Source organism: Lepisosteus oculatus, chromosome 12 (genome assembly GCF_040954835.1).
Source record: "Lepisosteus oculatus isolate fLepOcu1 chromosome 12, fLepOcu1.hap2, whole genome shotgun sequence".
In the NCBI taxonomy this organism is placed as follows: domain Eukaryota; kingdom Metazoa; phylum Chordata; class Actinopteri; order Semionotiformes; family Lepisosteidae; genus Lepisosteus; species Lepisosteus oculatus.
Window position 1 is genome coordinate 6,989,720 of NC_090707.1, and position 14,251 is coordinate 7,003,970.

General features: G+C 54.8%; 1 protein-coding gene across 4 annotated transcripts in view; it reads left to right on the forward strand.

Annotated features, from left to right (window-relative positions):
- The window catches only part of pikfyve (phosphoinositide kinase, FYVE finger containing), a 31,843-nt gene extending 17,885 nt beyond the window's left edge, over positions 1-13,958 (forward strand). The window contains exons 21-42 of one of the 4 annotated variants that reach the window (XR_011191230.1): positions 261-361; positions 562-633; positions 939-1,113; positions 2,213-2,391; positions 2,651-2,764; positions 3,033-3,141; positions 4,472-4,626; positions 4,929-5,019; positions 5,392-5,452; positions 5,757-5,915; positions 5,995-6,115; positions 6,375-6,470; positions 6,671-6,754; positions 7,406-7,500; positions 7,716-7,775; positions 7,886-8,062; positions 8,585-8,688; positions 8,873-9,001; positions 9,125-9,386; positions 9,999-10,073; positions 10,910-11,563; positions 11,756-13,958. Coding sequence is in view for 3 of the 4 variants with exons in the window: in XM_069196307.1 (XP_069052408.1) it covers positions 261-361; positions 562-633; positions 939-1,113; positions 2,213-2,391; positions 2,651-2,764; positions 3,033-3,141; positions 4,472-4,626; positions 4,929-5,019; positions 5,392-5,452; positions 5,757-5,915; positions 5,995-6,115; positions 6,375-6,470; positions 6,671-6,754; positions 7,406-7,500; positions 7,716-7,775; positions 7,886-8,062; positions 8,585-8,688; positions 8,873-9,001; positions 9,125-9,386; positions 9,999-10,073; positions 10,910-11,025 (2,535 nt within the window). In the remaining variant the exon portion in view is untranslated. Of the gene's footprint in view, positions 1-260; positions 362-561; positions 634-938; positions 1,114-2,212; positions 2,392-2,650; positions 2,765-3,032; positions 3,142-4,471; positions 4,627-4,928; positions 5,020-5,391; positions 5,453-5,756; positions 5,916-5,994; positions 6,116-6,374; positions 6,471-6,670; positions 6,755-7,405; positions 7,501-7,715; positions 7,776-7,885; positions 8,063-8,584; positions 8,689-8,872; positions 9,002-9,124; positions 9,387-9,998; positions 10,074-10,909 lie in introns of all 4 variants that reach the window. The other 3 variants (XM_069196307.1, XM_069196309.1, XM_069196308.1) reach the window with 3 other exon arrangements.
- The last annotated feature ends 293 nt before the right edge of the window (positions 13,959-14,251 follow it).

Below are 14,251 nucleotides of genomic sequence, written 5' to 3' on the forward strand. Positions count from 1 at the left end.
TTAACTCGGTTGTGTGCTGATCCGGGGATGCGCAGCAGGTGTTGAATGAATGGAGATCAGTGGTGGTCACTGATTAGCAGAGTTTTGCAGGGATAGTGTTGCTGTGGTTGTGCATTTCGTGCCCTTTCAGGAAATGAAGCGAGCTCTTGCGTTCGCTTGTACGAGACGGCCTGTTTAAGCCTAGCGCACCGGTGCCACCGGCCTGTCGGCACGAGCGCTATGGGTGTCTCAGGGGGTAACCATGTGCTTCGGTCCTGCAGATGGACTGCCTGAACCCTGTCAACCACCAGCGCCTGTGCGTCCTCTTCAGCAGCTCCTCGGCGCAGTCCATCAACGCTCCCCACCCCTGCGTCAGCCCCTGGTACACGCCTCCGCCCTCTCGCTTCGGTGGTAGCGCTCCAGGATAGTGGCTCTCGGTGTCGGGGGGTGGGGGGGTGTCCGGTGGGGGGGGTGTCCGGTGGAGGGAGGGGTTAGTTGCCACAAGAAAACGACTGGATCAATTTGGGGTGCGGCGAGGTCAAGTATGGATCACGTTATTCCCTCTCCCTTCCTTCTCCCCAGGATCGTTACCATGGAATTCTACGGGAAGAACGACCTGACCCTTGGGGTGTTTTTGGAAAGATACTGTTTCAGGTAATACAAACACATGCAAGAAAAATGAGCCATGGGCGAGTTGTCAGAACAGGGGAGTGTTTAAAAAGCGCTCGGTGATGACTGCTTTATCCTGACACATTTAGATCGTCTTCCAAAGTGACCCCCGTTTAGAAGCGTTTCCATGTCTAAGCCCGTCGGCAGGTCTGCAGTTTTGGGGTTCAGTTTACAAGCCCCCTAGGATGGTGTGCAGCCGCAGCGGCAGAGGAACGCCGTTGCAGCCAGGTGCGAGGCGGTTGCCGAGGGTAACCAGCAGCTGCCGTGCACTCTGTCTCCTGTGTGTGAAGCAGGCCCTCGTACCAGTGCCCCAGCGCGTTCTGCGACACTCCCATGGTGCACCACATCCGGCGCTTCGTGCACGGCAGCGGCTGCGTTCAGATCGTGCTGAAGGAGCTGGACTCCCCCGTGCCGGGCTACCAGCACACCATCCTCAACTACTCCTGGTGCAGGGTCTGCAAGCAGGTACGGGGGCGGGGGGGATGGACAGGGTGCAAAGGGAAAGGCAGTACAGAAGTGCACGGGGCAGGGCAGTGGGAGCTAGAGGCTGGGGTGGAGCAGGAGAGTAGGCGGGGCAGTACAGGAGTGGGTGGGGCAGAGGGCAGTACAGGAGTGGGTGGGGCAGAGGAGTGGGCGGTGCAAAGGCAGAGGGCAGTACAGGGGTGGGCAGGGCAGAGGACTGGGCAACGCAAAGGCAGAGGGCAGTACAGGGGTGGGCAGGGCAGAGGAATGGGCAATGCAAAGGCAGAGGGCAGTACAGGGGTGGGCAGGGCAGAGGGCAGTACAGGAGTGGGCGGTGCAAAGGCAGAGGGCAGGGCAGAGGAGTGGGCAACGCAGGGGCAGAGGGAAGTACAGGAGTGGGCGGGGCAGAGGAGTGGGCGGTGCAAAGGCAGAGGGCAGTACAGGAGTGGGCAGGGCAGAGCAGTGGGAGGTGCAAAGGCAGGGGGCAGGACAGGAGTGGGCGGGGCAGGGGGGGAGGACAGGAGTGGGCGGGGCAGGGGGCAGTACAGGAGTAGGCGGGGCAGAGCAGTGGGAGGTGCAAAGGCAGGGGGCAGGACAGGAGTGGGCGGGGCAGGGGGCAGGACAGGAGTGGGCGGGGCAGAGCAGTGGGAGGTGCAAAGGCAGGGGGCAGTACAGGAATGGGCGGGGCAAGGGGCAGTACAGGAGTGGGCGGGGCAGAGCAGTGGGAGGTGCAAAGGCAGGGGGCAGTACAGGAGTGGGCGGGGCAGAGCAGTGGGAGGTGCAAAGGCAGGGGGCAGTACAGGAGTGGGCGGGGCAAGGGGCAGTACAGGAGTGGGCGGGGCAGAGCAGTGGGAGGTGCAAAGGCAGAGGGCAGTACAGGAGTGGGCGGGGCAAGGGGCAGTACAGGAGTGGGCGGGGCAGAGCAGTGGGAGGTGCAAAGGCAGAGGGCGGCAGAGGAATGGGCGGGTTGGGAAGGAGGAGGTGAATAACAGCAGGTGACGGCAGGCAAACCCATCTAAAGCGAAGACATTATGAATAAATGCTGACGGCTGCCGCAGAGAACCCATGAGCACAGCAGAGTTTTGCAACTCCTTCTTTCTAGGTGACTCCAGTGGTTCCCCTGTCAAATGACTCGTGGTCCATGTCCTTCGCCAAATACCTGGAGCTCCGCTTCTACGGTCACCAGTACACACGGCGCGCCAACGCCGAACCCTGCGGCCACTCCATGCACAAGGATTACCACCAGTACTTCTCCTACAACCAGATGGTGGCCTCCTTCAGGTCAGCCTCCTCCCATCTTCCCCAGCTACATATTATTGCATCAATACTAACCACCGTATAAAAATCAACTCCAGATCAATCGGTGTGTTGCAGCTCTGTACTTTTTAAATTATGGAGGGTTCATGGATGATGATTTGAGTTACTTAATTAAGTTTGAAGCCTTTATAGAGCTGCAGAGTTTGCTTTAATGTAGTAGCTGTGGGATGCTCATGTTTTTGTGTCCTGCTGTGGTTTCCTTCCTGCCCTGTGTGACTCTTAGCTACACTCATGTAAGACTGCTGGAGATCTGCCTTCCTCCGCCCAAGATCTACATCAAACACCAGGGCCCCTCCAAGACCACGCTGCTGCAGGATCTCAAAGACTTCTCCCAGAAGTACGTGCTTTCTTGTTTATTTTTACTTTCTAGATTGCTTGGTCATCCTTTGAGAAACGTCCCACAGACCAGGCTGGCTTTCCTTGGTTCCCTTGAAAGCTCAGAGGAACTGTCTGCCGTTTTCTGCTCTGTTCCCAGAAGCAGCTCTGAGGCCACACTTCCTGTTAACGCTGTGAAACCAGCTCTGAGGAGGAAGTGATGTCGTTGGATGTGGCTTTGTCACGTTTTTTCGCTTGTGTCCCTCACTGGCCCTGTGCTCTGTCCCCAGGGTGTCCCAGGTCTATCTGGTCATAGACGACCGCCTCACGTCCTTGAAGACCGACACTTTCAGCAAGACGCGGGAGGAGAAGATGGAAGACTTGTTCGCCCAGAAAGACGTAATTTCCTTTTCTAGACGTTTGTGATTTTTTTTTTTTAAGTGTTGGGCCGTGTGGTGCAGGGTCAGGCTTGTGCGATTGAATCAGAGGTGAGCTACTGCTGTGGTACTCCTGAGCAAAAACGTCACCCACGTACTGGAGCTCCAGTACAATAGCCAGCTGTAGAAATGGTGATACACAGCAAGTGTAAGTTAATTAGGATAAAAGCAAACCAAATTAATTTGGATTTTTGCGTTATGAAACCATTATAAAGTAGGGTCTCTGACCCGAACCCTTGTGAATGTAGAGAACTGTCACGAACAGCCACATTTGCATGTAATAAAGTCTGTACTGTTACATAATGTACTACAGCGTGTATATATAGTACGTAAGTAACCCTCCTTGACATGATAAGGTATTAATGCCTTGGCTTTCTGTTAATTTAAATAACATTGATCAACTAAAAGTAGTCACAAACTTACATCAATCATGATAATTTCATGAATGAGGCAAATAAACAGGAGTTCCTCCTCTGCATCCAGCCTGCACTCTCTGTCTGGCTCTGTGATCGGCACGCCCCACTGTAAAGAAACAGGCAGTAAAGCTGTCGGAGGGCTTGTAGCGCTGTCTCTGGTCTATCGATCCCCACGCTGCCGACAGAGCCAGGACCTGCAGAAACAAGGGCCGGCTGGCATGCAGATGCTGTGTAGAGGGTATCTGGGCAGGGGGCCGGGGGTGACTCTCTCACCAGCTATATTCCCCTCACAATCGCAGTCTCAGTCGCCAACGTGAAAATTGCGGTTAACCGCCGTCAGCTTGGTTTAACCCAGTTCTGCTCTTTTTTCCCCGTAGACCCTGTTGGCCAGACTGAAGTTTTAAATGTTAAATTTGCACACGTCGAGACCCTACAGTATATCCATAATTAATACATTTGGAACAAGTAAAGGTTTATTCCAGGCTGAAAAGAGAAGAAAGGAAACGTGTCGGCTGTGGAGCCTTCTTCAGGTGTGACACACAGCTGAAACGTTGTTTCCTTTTCTTCTCCTTTCGGCAGCCTGCGCATGCTGATGCAGCTGCCTACTTGTATTAATCTTTTGACCTTCAATCACCTGATTCGAATTATTTCCTTTATTGTGCTAAGTAAACTGGGGGTACACATTACTATTTCATGCGCAGATTTTTATTTTATTTCCATTTCATGCACCGTGATATCTTAAAACACCAGATTGGTAAATTCTTACCCTCTGGCTCTCGAGGAACGGGGCGTGAACGTGTTGGGGCCAGCGAGCTGGCTCCCGGCCCGTGTCCGTTGCGAATCGCAGTGGGTTGACGCGCCGTCCTGCGTCCGCAGATGGAGGAGGCGGAGCTGCGCAACTGGATCGAGAAGCTGCAGGCGCGCCTGCTGTCCTGCGGCCTGGACTCCCCCCAGCAGCTGCAGGCCGGGCTGGAGTCCGTGGTGGCGAAGAAGCAGGGCCTGTGCGAGATGCTGCAGTCCTGGAACACCCGGTGAGGAGGAGGAGGAGGGTAGATCGCTCCCCGCAGCGGCCCTCGCTTAAGACGAAAAAACCGTCTGCCGAAATACTTCCCGAATGAGCTTTCCTGGCTCTGCCTAAAGTCAGGCCCCAGGCTCTCTCCCCCCCCATCCCGTGACGGTAAAGAAGAAAATCTCTCTTAATTAGATACCGTCTCCCAGTCACTCGCCTGCTGATGCCTCTAGTTCCAGTTAGCAGGGTTCGAGTCAGGACCCTGATGTCCTCCTCTGCGCTCCGTCGCGGAGAGAGCCTCACGGCGCGCTGTTTCCCTCGCAGGCTGCAGGACCTGTTCCAGCAGGAGAAGGGCAGGAAGCGGCCGTCGGTCCCGCCCAGCCCGGGGAAACACCGGCAGACCGAGGAGAGCAAGGTGAGCAGGGGTCGTCTGGGCGAGGGCCAGGGGGGGGTCCCAGAGGCACGAGCGGTGGCCGCAGGCCAGATCTTATTGGTCTCACGGTCTCCCTTTCAGGACGCATGTCTTGCAAACGCTTACGCTTCCATTAGCTTCTTCTGGTCCCTCTTGCTGACATTGGTTGCGTTCCAGAGCTTGGCTCGTAAAGGTCGAGAAACGGGCAGGTGTTGCCCGTCCGCTGCTCTTCCGGCAGGGGCGAGGCATCGTGTGCCCAGTGGAACGGGCAGCGTCCAGGTGACCGTGTCCTCTTTCGTCTGACTTTCGGGCTTCGGGGAACACTGGTCACCTTCCCGTAGAGAGTGAACACGCGACTCTCCCGTGTCTTCGCAGACGAGCGTCCTGGAGTCTTCCCCGCGCAACCCCTCCCCCGTCGTGCAGAAGGAAGAGAAAGGTGAGGGCAGGTCCGGTTCGGCGGTCGTCTTGGTTTCAGGGCACCTGGCTTCGTTTCCCCGCTGTCTGCCGCTCTCCCCAGTCTCCCGCCAAGACCCCCCCCCCAGGCCAAGGGCCACGAGGGACGTTATTGGACCTAAGTGGCCCTTGAGTATGCGACTGGCTGACCGATTCCAAAAATCTGTAGGACAGCCAAGCTCTGCTCCACTGGTCACGACTGGTGTCAGCTGAACTCGCCCCCTTTCCCAGGCTCCACGCCGGAGGAATCATTCTTCTTTTGTGTCTCTGTGTGTCCTGTGCGTCAGAGGACCGCCACCTGACCAACATGTCCTCCAGCGTGACCTCGTCCTCCGCGCTCCAGCTGCCGTCGCCGGGGGACGCCGGCTCCGAGCCTCCGTCGGCCGGCCCCTCCTTCCCCGGCGCGGCTGGGCCCGGCGACCTGGACTCCGCCAGCTTGACAGAGGGTGCGTACCGCGCCGGGCGCCGGGCACTGGGCTCTGCCCGCGGGTGCGCCGTCTCTGACGGACGGTCTGTCCTCTCTAGACGTGTTCGACGGGCACCTGCTGGGCTCTGGCGACAGCCAGCTGAAGGAGAGGTCCACCATGAAGGCCATCCTTGCAAACCTGCTCCCGGGAAACAGCTACAACCCCATTCCTTTCCCCTTGTAAGTTATTTTACTCTCATGTCCGATTGTTAGGGCTCTGACAGACTCTGCACAGGAACCTTGGAACGTCTGATAAGCCGTGTTTACTTGGCGGACGACGCCCGCAGATATTCCTTGCCTCGGCCGACCTCGCTGGGATGCCCGAGCGCTGTCTTCGGGCAGGCGGGGGCCCGCGGGGGGCGCGTGCGCGCGGTGGGCTTGCCGGAGGGCCGGCGTGCTCAGCGGCCTGCCTGCCTGTGTTTTGTCGTGTTTGTGGCAGTGACCCGGACAAGCACTACCTGATGTACGAGCACGAGAGGGTGCCCATCGCCGTGTGCGAGAGAGAGCCCAGCTCCATCATCGCCTTCGCTCTCAGGTATGGACCTGCACTCGTCTCCCTCTGGGGGCTGGAGCCCGTCTCCCCTGTCCCTCAGTTTGCCTGGCCTGATGGGGGGGGGGCTGGGGGCCTGAGAGCCCGGGGGAGGGCCTGAGGGAGGGCGTGAGTTTGGGTCTGAGGGCCTGAGAGGGTGCAGTAAGTGCCTTGTTTGCCACCCTGATGACGCTCCGTCTCCTCAGCTGTAAAGAGTACAAGATGGCCCTGGAGGAGCTCGCCAAACCCGCCGCGAAGACCACAGCAGAGGAGCCAGCGCCTCTCGGCAGGTAGGGCTCACGGCACCTCCAGCCCTGCCTGGTTTTCATGACGCTTTTCTGGCCAGGTCTCGGCAGCTCAGCAAAGCAGGGCCTGGCCAGAGCTGGGCTGGGACACCTGCAAGCCAAGCCAGGCTGTTGCTGCTGTTGGTTCCCTCTGGACCAGAATTTCCACATCAGCGTCCCAGTGAGCTGAAGAAGGCGCTGCCCTGCGTGGACATTAAAATGAGGTCCTGACTACTTTGCTATTAGAGGTCCCATGGTGCAATAACTACGGAAGGGGTGTAAACCCCAGTGTTGATGTATAAACCCAGGAAGAATTTAACAGCCTGTTCTTCCTCATGTTCCTCCTTCAATCACCTGGTGCAGCAGTTTCTCACTCCTCCCCTCATCTGCTGTTCAGCGGGGCCGCTGCTGTGTGTCCCACAGGTCATACTGCTCTTTGGAAATGGATGAATCGGTACCCTCCCATAAAGGACTCCTCAAACTACACAGGGGATTCTCTGGGATGGAAAGCTCACAATAAATGCAATTATGATCAAGTCATTTTCAGGATTGTTAAATAAAATAAATAATTAAGCGGATCACAGTTCTGCAATTACTACAGAAGTGTTTGTAGACTAACAACGCGAGGCACTTGATTCTGTTTGTGTTGGGCTGCAGTGCTGGAGAGGGACGACTGAAGATGAGCAGCCCTGCCAAACAGAATGACACAGCAGCAACCCAGCTGGGCCGCAACGTGGAGACAGACACCCTCAGTGAGTGTGACCCCTGCCCCCTGTGTGACCTCTCCTGAGTGCTTCTACGCAGTCAGTGACCCCTCTCACTGTGAACAACCCCAGCTACCTGGGAGAGCTCCAGGCAGAGTGTTACCCTTCTAGTTGGTAAATCAGAAGCTCATTCTACAGCTGTAAAGACCAGAGCTCTTGCCTGTTGCCGATTCTTTCTTTTGGCCTCTTGCCCTCGGTTTCAGAAGACGGCGACGCAGGAGACAAGCAGAAGAAGCAAGCAGGGAACCCACACATCGAGCTTCGTGAGTGTCTGACCCCCGCCTGCTCCACCCCTCCCGGCCAGATCGTCCTCGCCGCTCAGGTACAAATCCCCCCAGCTTAAAACTCCCCTGTGACGTGCTTCTCCTCCCAGAGTTCTCGGACGCCAACGCCAAGTTCTACTGCCGCATCTACTTCGCTGAGGAGTTCCACGCCATGAGGGCGGAGGTCATGCAGAGCAGCAAGGAGGACTTTGTGCGCTCGCTCTCGCGCTGCGTCAACTGGCAGGCCCGCGGGGGCAAGTCGGGGGCCGTCTTCTACGCCACCGAAGGTAAGGACCGCCCATGGCATCCTGCGTGGCTCGTGCTGCCCTGTGAGCTCGCCGGTTCGGGTTCGGGTCGCGTCCCCAGCTGACTGTCGCAGCGACCGGTCAGACGCGGTCGGCGCGGCTCGGACTGGCGCCGCAGAGGTGTGGGGGCGGGTCGTTCAGGACCGCTGGCTTGAGGAACGCCTCTCCTCCAATCGGATCAGTGTCGTGCCCCTGCACGGAGCTGCGTTTCCTGCGACGTGAGACAAGACGAGTGGCGCAAACACAGGCGGCGTCACGGCCTCTTCCTCCCCGTGTGCGGGGACGAGGTTCGAAGCCATGAGCCGGGGTGTGAAAAACACACGACTGGCCCCGGCAGCTTGCCCGGGGAATGTATTCTCCCGGAATTTTTAGTTCCGGCACATTGTGGGGCCGGTGTTTAGCCAGATTGCACGCACGAACGCTGCGGTGCAGTAGGTACACATTGAAACTCCCCTCGGTGACCTGTGCGGGCCGCCCTGACGCTCTCTCCTCCGCTCTGTCTAGACGACCGGTTTATCCTGAAGCAGATGCCCCGGCTGGAGGTGCAGTCCTTCCTGGACTTCGCTCCCCACTATTTTACCTACATTACAGGCGCCGTGCAGCAGAAGGTATTTCCCTCTCGCCTTTCCTCTCCACTCGGTGGTCTAGTGCTGTCATTGTGCAGCAGGAACAAGCTGTTGCAGCCAGAGCTCAGACCATTGCATCACCCACTGACCCTGAAGAAGTCTGGACCACTGCAGTGTTGACGGCCTTCCGTATCGGCCAACGGTGATCGTTTATAACGTGTTTCAGAGACCGACTGCCCTTGCCAAGATCCTAGGGGTCTATCGGATTGGCTACAAAAACTCCCAGAACAACACGGAGAAGAAGCTGGATCTGCTGGTCATGGAGAACCTTTTCTACGGGCGGAAAATGGCTCAGGTGAGCACGCGATGCCCTCCTTGGGTCCTGGCCTGCTCGGTGCACCTCGGCTGCTCTGCCGCCGCCACCGCGAGGCCAGTTGACGGTGCCTCCCCGCGCTGACCTCTGACCTTTGCCCCCCAGGTGTTCGACCTGAAGGGCTCGCTGCGGAACCGCAACGTGAAGACGGACTCGGGGAAGGAGAGCTGCGAGGTGGTGCTGCTGGACGAGAACCTGCTCAAGCTGGTGCACGACAGCCCGCTGTACATCCGCTCGCACTGCAAGGCCATCCTGCGCGCCTCCATCCACAGCGACGCCTACTTCCTGTCCAGCCACCTCATCATCGACTACTCGCTGCTGGTGGGCCGCGACGACACCACAGACGAGCTCGTCGTGGGCATCATCGGTACGCCCGCACACGCGCCCTGCCGCTAGGCGCCAATTTCCTTTACTGCTGCCCCCTCTGAACTTCACCTGCCCCCCCCCGCCCAGAGTATATCTCTTCACACAAAGGGTTGTTGGGGAGTGGAACAAGCAATCCAGCCGTGTTATTGAAGCCAAAGCCCTGGTTTCTTTCGAGAGGGAGCTGGATGAGTTTTTCGGGTAAAGTTTTTTCTAGCTACGAGACAGAGAGAGTGGGCGGGCTGCGTGGCCCCGTCTCGTTTGTAACTGTTGTTGCTTTCTCGTGGTCTCGTGTCTGTTTAGCTCTCGCCTACACGGCGCATCAGGGGAAAATGGGTCGTCCCATTCCTTGGGGAGAGGGGTGTTCACGTCGAGTTGACTGCAGCTCCCAGGCACACTTGTTTCTAAACCCGTCTTCATCCCTCACTCATGACAGACGTGTGGGCACTGGGCTGCTCAGGGGTCAGGGCTCTGCTCCGCCAGCAGCTCTAGGCTAGGGGGTCGACCAGGTCTTTGAGGGGATTCAGTTGCACCCCTGTTCTCCAGGGATCAGATGGCTGCTTCCTTTCCCCCCACAGCAACCTGTGACTGACTCGTTTGCTTTTTCTTTCCAAAGATTATATCCGGACATTCACATGGGACAAGAAACTGGAAATGGTTGTAAAATCCACAGGAATCCTGGGGGGCCAAGGTAACTGGTTCTGTCTCATTGATTGTCTGTTTCAATGTCCGGAAGTCACCTGATTTTAAAATTTGTTGCTTTTCACTGTCGTTATCCTTTTCTAAAGCTAATCAGGGTGCCAAACTTAAGCAGGTTTGTCTGCTTCAGTTCCCTGGCTTTGGAAGTTAGTTTTTTAGTTTTTCTAGGTATGAATTAAACAGTCTTGGAGATTTGAATTTAGAAGAGGCCTTAGCCATTGACCCAGTGATACTTTGTGTGTGTTTGTTAATATCGGTGCCACACAAAAGTGTGCAGATCACACTGGAGTTGTCTTTCCAACCAGGGGAAAAGGCAGCCAGGGAAAAGTACCATTGTAAATACTTCTGCTATAAAACTGGTTCTTTTGTATCTGTCTCGACCATCACCCGTTTTGGGTTGTATCTCTTCTTGACCGTGTTTTACTCGATTTCTTGAGGATTACAAACTCCAGGACATAGATGTCTGACCATTTTTGTATTTCGTCTTTTTTTTTTTCCTCATGGTGTCTGTGAAATAGATGTGCTCTTAAAACCCCTTCAAATTAGGACTTAAAGTATAAAGCTGCGCACTAGGTGGCGCCACTGTGCGGGTACTGAATTGGTCACTGTGCAGTTTGCAGAGGGGGTGTAAGGTGGCTTGTGTAAAACTGGCCCTGGTGTGAGAGTGTGTGTGCCCGTGTGATGGACTGTGATGGACAAGATGGACTGGCGTTCCGTCCAGGGTTTATCCTGCCTTGCGCCCATTGCCTGCTGGGATAGGCTCCGGCTCAAAAAAGAATGGACGTAACCTGTTCTGACATTAAAGAGGTGCTTCTGTTTTGTTACCAGGCAAAATGCCGACGGTGGTCTCCCCTGAACTCTACAGGGCCCGGTTCTGTGAAGCCATGGATAAGTACTTTCTCATGGTTCCGGACCACTGGACCGGACTCGGCGTGAACTGCTGAACACGAGGGACGCCACAGGAAGGAGGCAACTGGATTCACTTGAAATTTCACTCGGACAGAAAGCTAGACTTCAGTTTTGCATCGGAAATGCTGTACTCCTTGTCGGAAGCTGGAAAAGCACAAATGAAGCAGAGAGTTTGCGTTTTAATTTGCCACCATGTCGTGGCTCACTGAGCAGGTGAATGGAGCACCGTTCCGCAAGGTCTGCTTTGTCCTGCCGGGATCTGAAGAATCCTTATTTGGAAGGCACGGGAAATATGACCTTGCAAAGGACAAAGGTTTGCTGGAAGCTCTCTCTCGCACCAGGAGCAGCATGGCCTATCATTCCTGGAGCACACCTCTTTTTTTTTTTCTTTTCTTTTTTTTTTTAATGCACTGCTGGAGACCTCGCTGGGACAGCTGGCCGGCGGATCAGGCTCACTGGGTGATCATGTGCTCGGGGGAGAGCAAGACACTGGTGCATGGCAGAATGATGACGTCGCCACCAGCCTGTCCTCACCCCAGTTCAGCTGCTCTTCACTCTGTAAATCCTCAACTGGTAAGACATGATGAAAACCTGTCTTTTTAAAAAAATCTGTATGTACAGAGCTTGTACACACTGTGTATTATAATAATAGGTTGTATTAAAAAACGCTTGCATCCGGGATGTTGCGGTGGCACGTTTGCTGCGATCTCAGCCCGGTTTCTGAGAATTGTTCCTTTCACGATGGGTGGTTCTCATCGTCCTCAGACTGACTCATTCCTACCAGCCAAGTGGACCTGAACCTCGCTGCTGCGGCGCCCCACTGAGGGGGATAGAGGATCGGCTCCGGTTCGCGGTCCCTTACTGCTGCACGCACCAGAGCCAGACTCCTGCGAGACACACCTTCCCAGCTCCGGCGACGCCGTGGCACAGCGTGTGGATTAGAACCTCAGGATTCCTCTGGCGTCACTCTCCGAGCGAGACGCAGCTGCTGAAAACGTCTGGGCAGAACAAAGTGCCACCAGCTCGCCTTCCCTCACGTGTGGAGGAAGGGAGTTCTGCAGCAGGGATGGCCCAGGCTGGAGCGCTGCGGCGGATCGCCTTGAACAGTTCGTTCAGTAAAACGATCGCCCTGAGTAATGAAGTCATCTGGTAGGAATAAAGAGCAGGGCTGGCCATTGATGACTCGAGAGTGTACTCCTATGTCCCGGGGGAGAGTTCGGCTCGTCCTTACTCCGATGCTTGAGTGTCGCAGAAGCTGGTCCATCTGTGAGCGGAGGGGATCTCTGCCGCGCTGCTCACGGTGAGCGCAAGAGGAAAAGGTGTGTCTGTAACGATGCCAGTAACTTTGGTGCTATACTGCACGTAATGTGTGTGTGTATTTACAGTCTAATTTATATTCACTGTGTATCAGGGCGTGTGAAAATGGGTACAGTAAGGCTCGACAGTGTGTCTCCCTCTAAACGGACACACAGATTCGGGGGTCATGGCTGTGCTCCTGCCCCACATGGGCCAGATCTTGCCCGTACACAGATTTTACGAAGGTGCTGCTGGGTTTGCAATCCAGGTTAAGCTGCACCTGAAGAACAAGGAGGAGGGATATCTTCTTGAGCAAAAAAAAAATAGATATTTTTTCATTTGATTTATAAATGAAAGAAGAATATGGATTTACATTTAGACCCTGCGTGTCAGAGCTCATATAGGCGTGAGCTCTTGCATGTATAGTCTGTATGGATTTATGAATATTAAAATAAAAAGTTAAAATAACTTTAAAAAGGGGGCCCAAATGCAAGCTGCTATTTGGTCATACAGTTTGTACTGTTGCATATGGCACCATACTATACATCCTGTCCCAGCAATCGCTGTCCATCACGCCATCCTGTCTCAGTAGGCCCATACTGTCGCATTCGCTGTCCAGCACGCCATCCTGTCCCAGCAGGCCCATACTGTCTCATGTGCTGTCCAGCACGCCATCCTGTCCCAGCAGGCCCATACTGTCTCATGTGCTGTCCAGCACGCCATCCTGTCCCAGCAGCCCTGTACTGTCGCAATCGCTGTTCAGCATGCCATCCTGTCCCAGCAGCCCCGTACTGTCTCATGCGCTGTCCAGCACGCCATCCTGTCCCAGCAGGCCCATACTGTTGCAATCGCTGTCCAGCACGCCATCCTGTCCCAGCAGCCCCGTACTGTCTCATGCGCTGTCCAGCACACCATCCTGTCCCCAGTTGTCCCTGTCCCAGTCTTATATCATACATCATATTGTCATAGCACTATACTATCCCACACAGCACTACCCTTTATACCATACTGTCCCATAAGCATTATAATTTACAGCATATTGCCCTTTATAAGCACTATACGGTCATACACCTTGCTTTCCCACCTACCCAGTCGCAGTGCTATACTATACGTCACATTGTCCCTTATAGCCCTATACTGTCTTAAACCTTTCTGTCCCACACAGCACTATACTACACCTTACTGTCCCATAGGCACTATACCCACAAGAGTAGCTTTCAGGCACTGCTTCCTGTTCTCCTCCTGAGCTCCTGAAAGAGACGCCCTGTTCCTGATTGGCATGGTTCTCTGTGCTCCAGGACGTCCTGTGTTGCCCCATGACCCCCCAGCCCATGTCCGGGTGAGTCGCACCCCCTGCCTTCCTGCCCTCCCGAGTTCACACGACTGCTGCAGTTGGTACACTGGTTAAATTATAAAGTATCTTGCCTGTATTCCACACCTCCAACGGAAATTATTCCAAAAATGAGTGTTATTGATAAAATAGCTCTTATTAAAGAAAAGTATAATATTTGATGTATTTTAACTTTAAGTGTCATTTTTAATGTGCTTGGAGTGGTGGAGATACTGAGGACTGGTCTTCGACTTATCCTGAAGCACAAGAGTAGTGTAGACCAAGCCTGAATCGAGTCGTGAATTTATACTTACAATAAAAACAAGGTGACGAAAAACAGAATTGTTCTTTTTTTGGGTTGGTAGCTGCGTCAGCATGTGTAGGCTGCAAAGGAACAGGTTGTAGGTTTATTCCATGCTGAAAAGAGAATGTTTCGGAACGTTGTGTTTTCTTTCTTCTCTTTTCAGCATGAAATAAACCCATTACCTGTTCCTTCATTCCATAGTGTCCTACATGTGTACTTGTGTATGTACGCATAGGCACAGACACATCTTACAATATGGAGTATAACAAGATGAGTGTGTTTCCCGTTAGAAACAGGATTCCTTACACCGAAGGAGGAAAAAACTCCACTG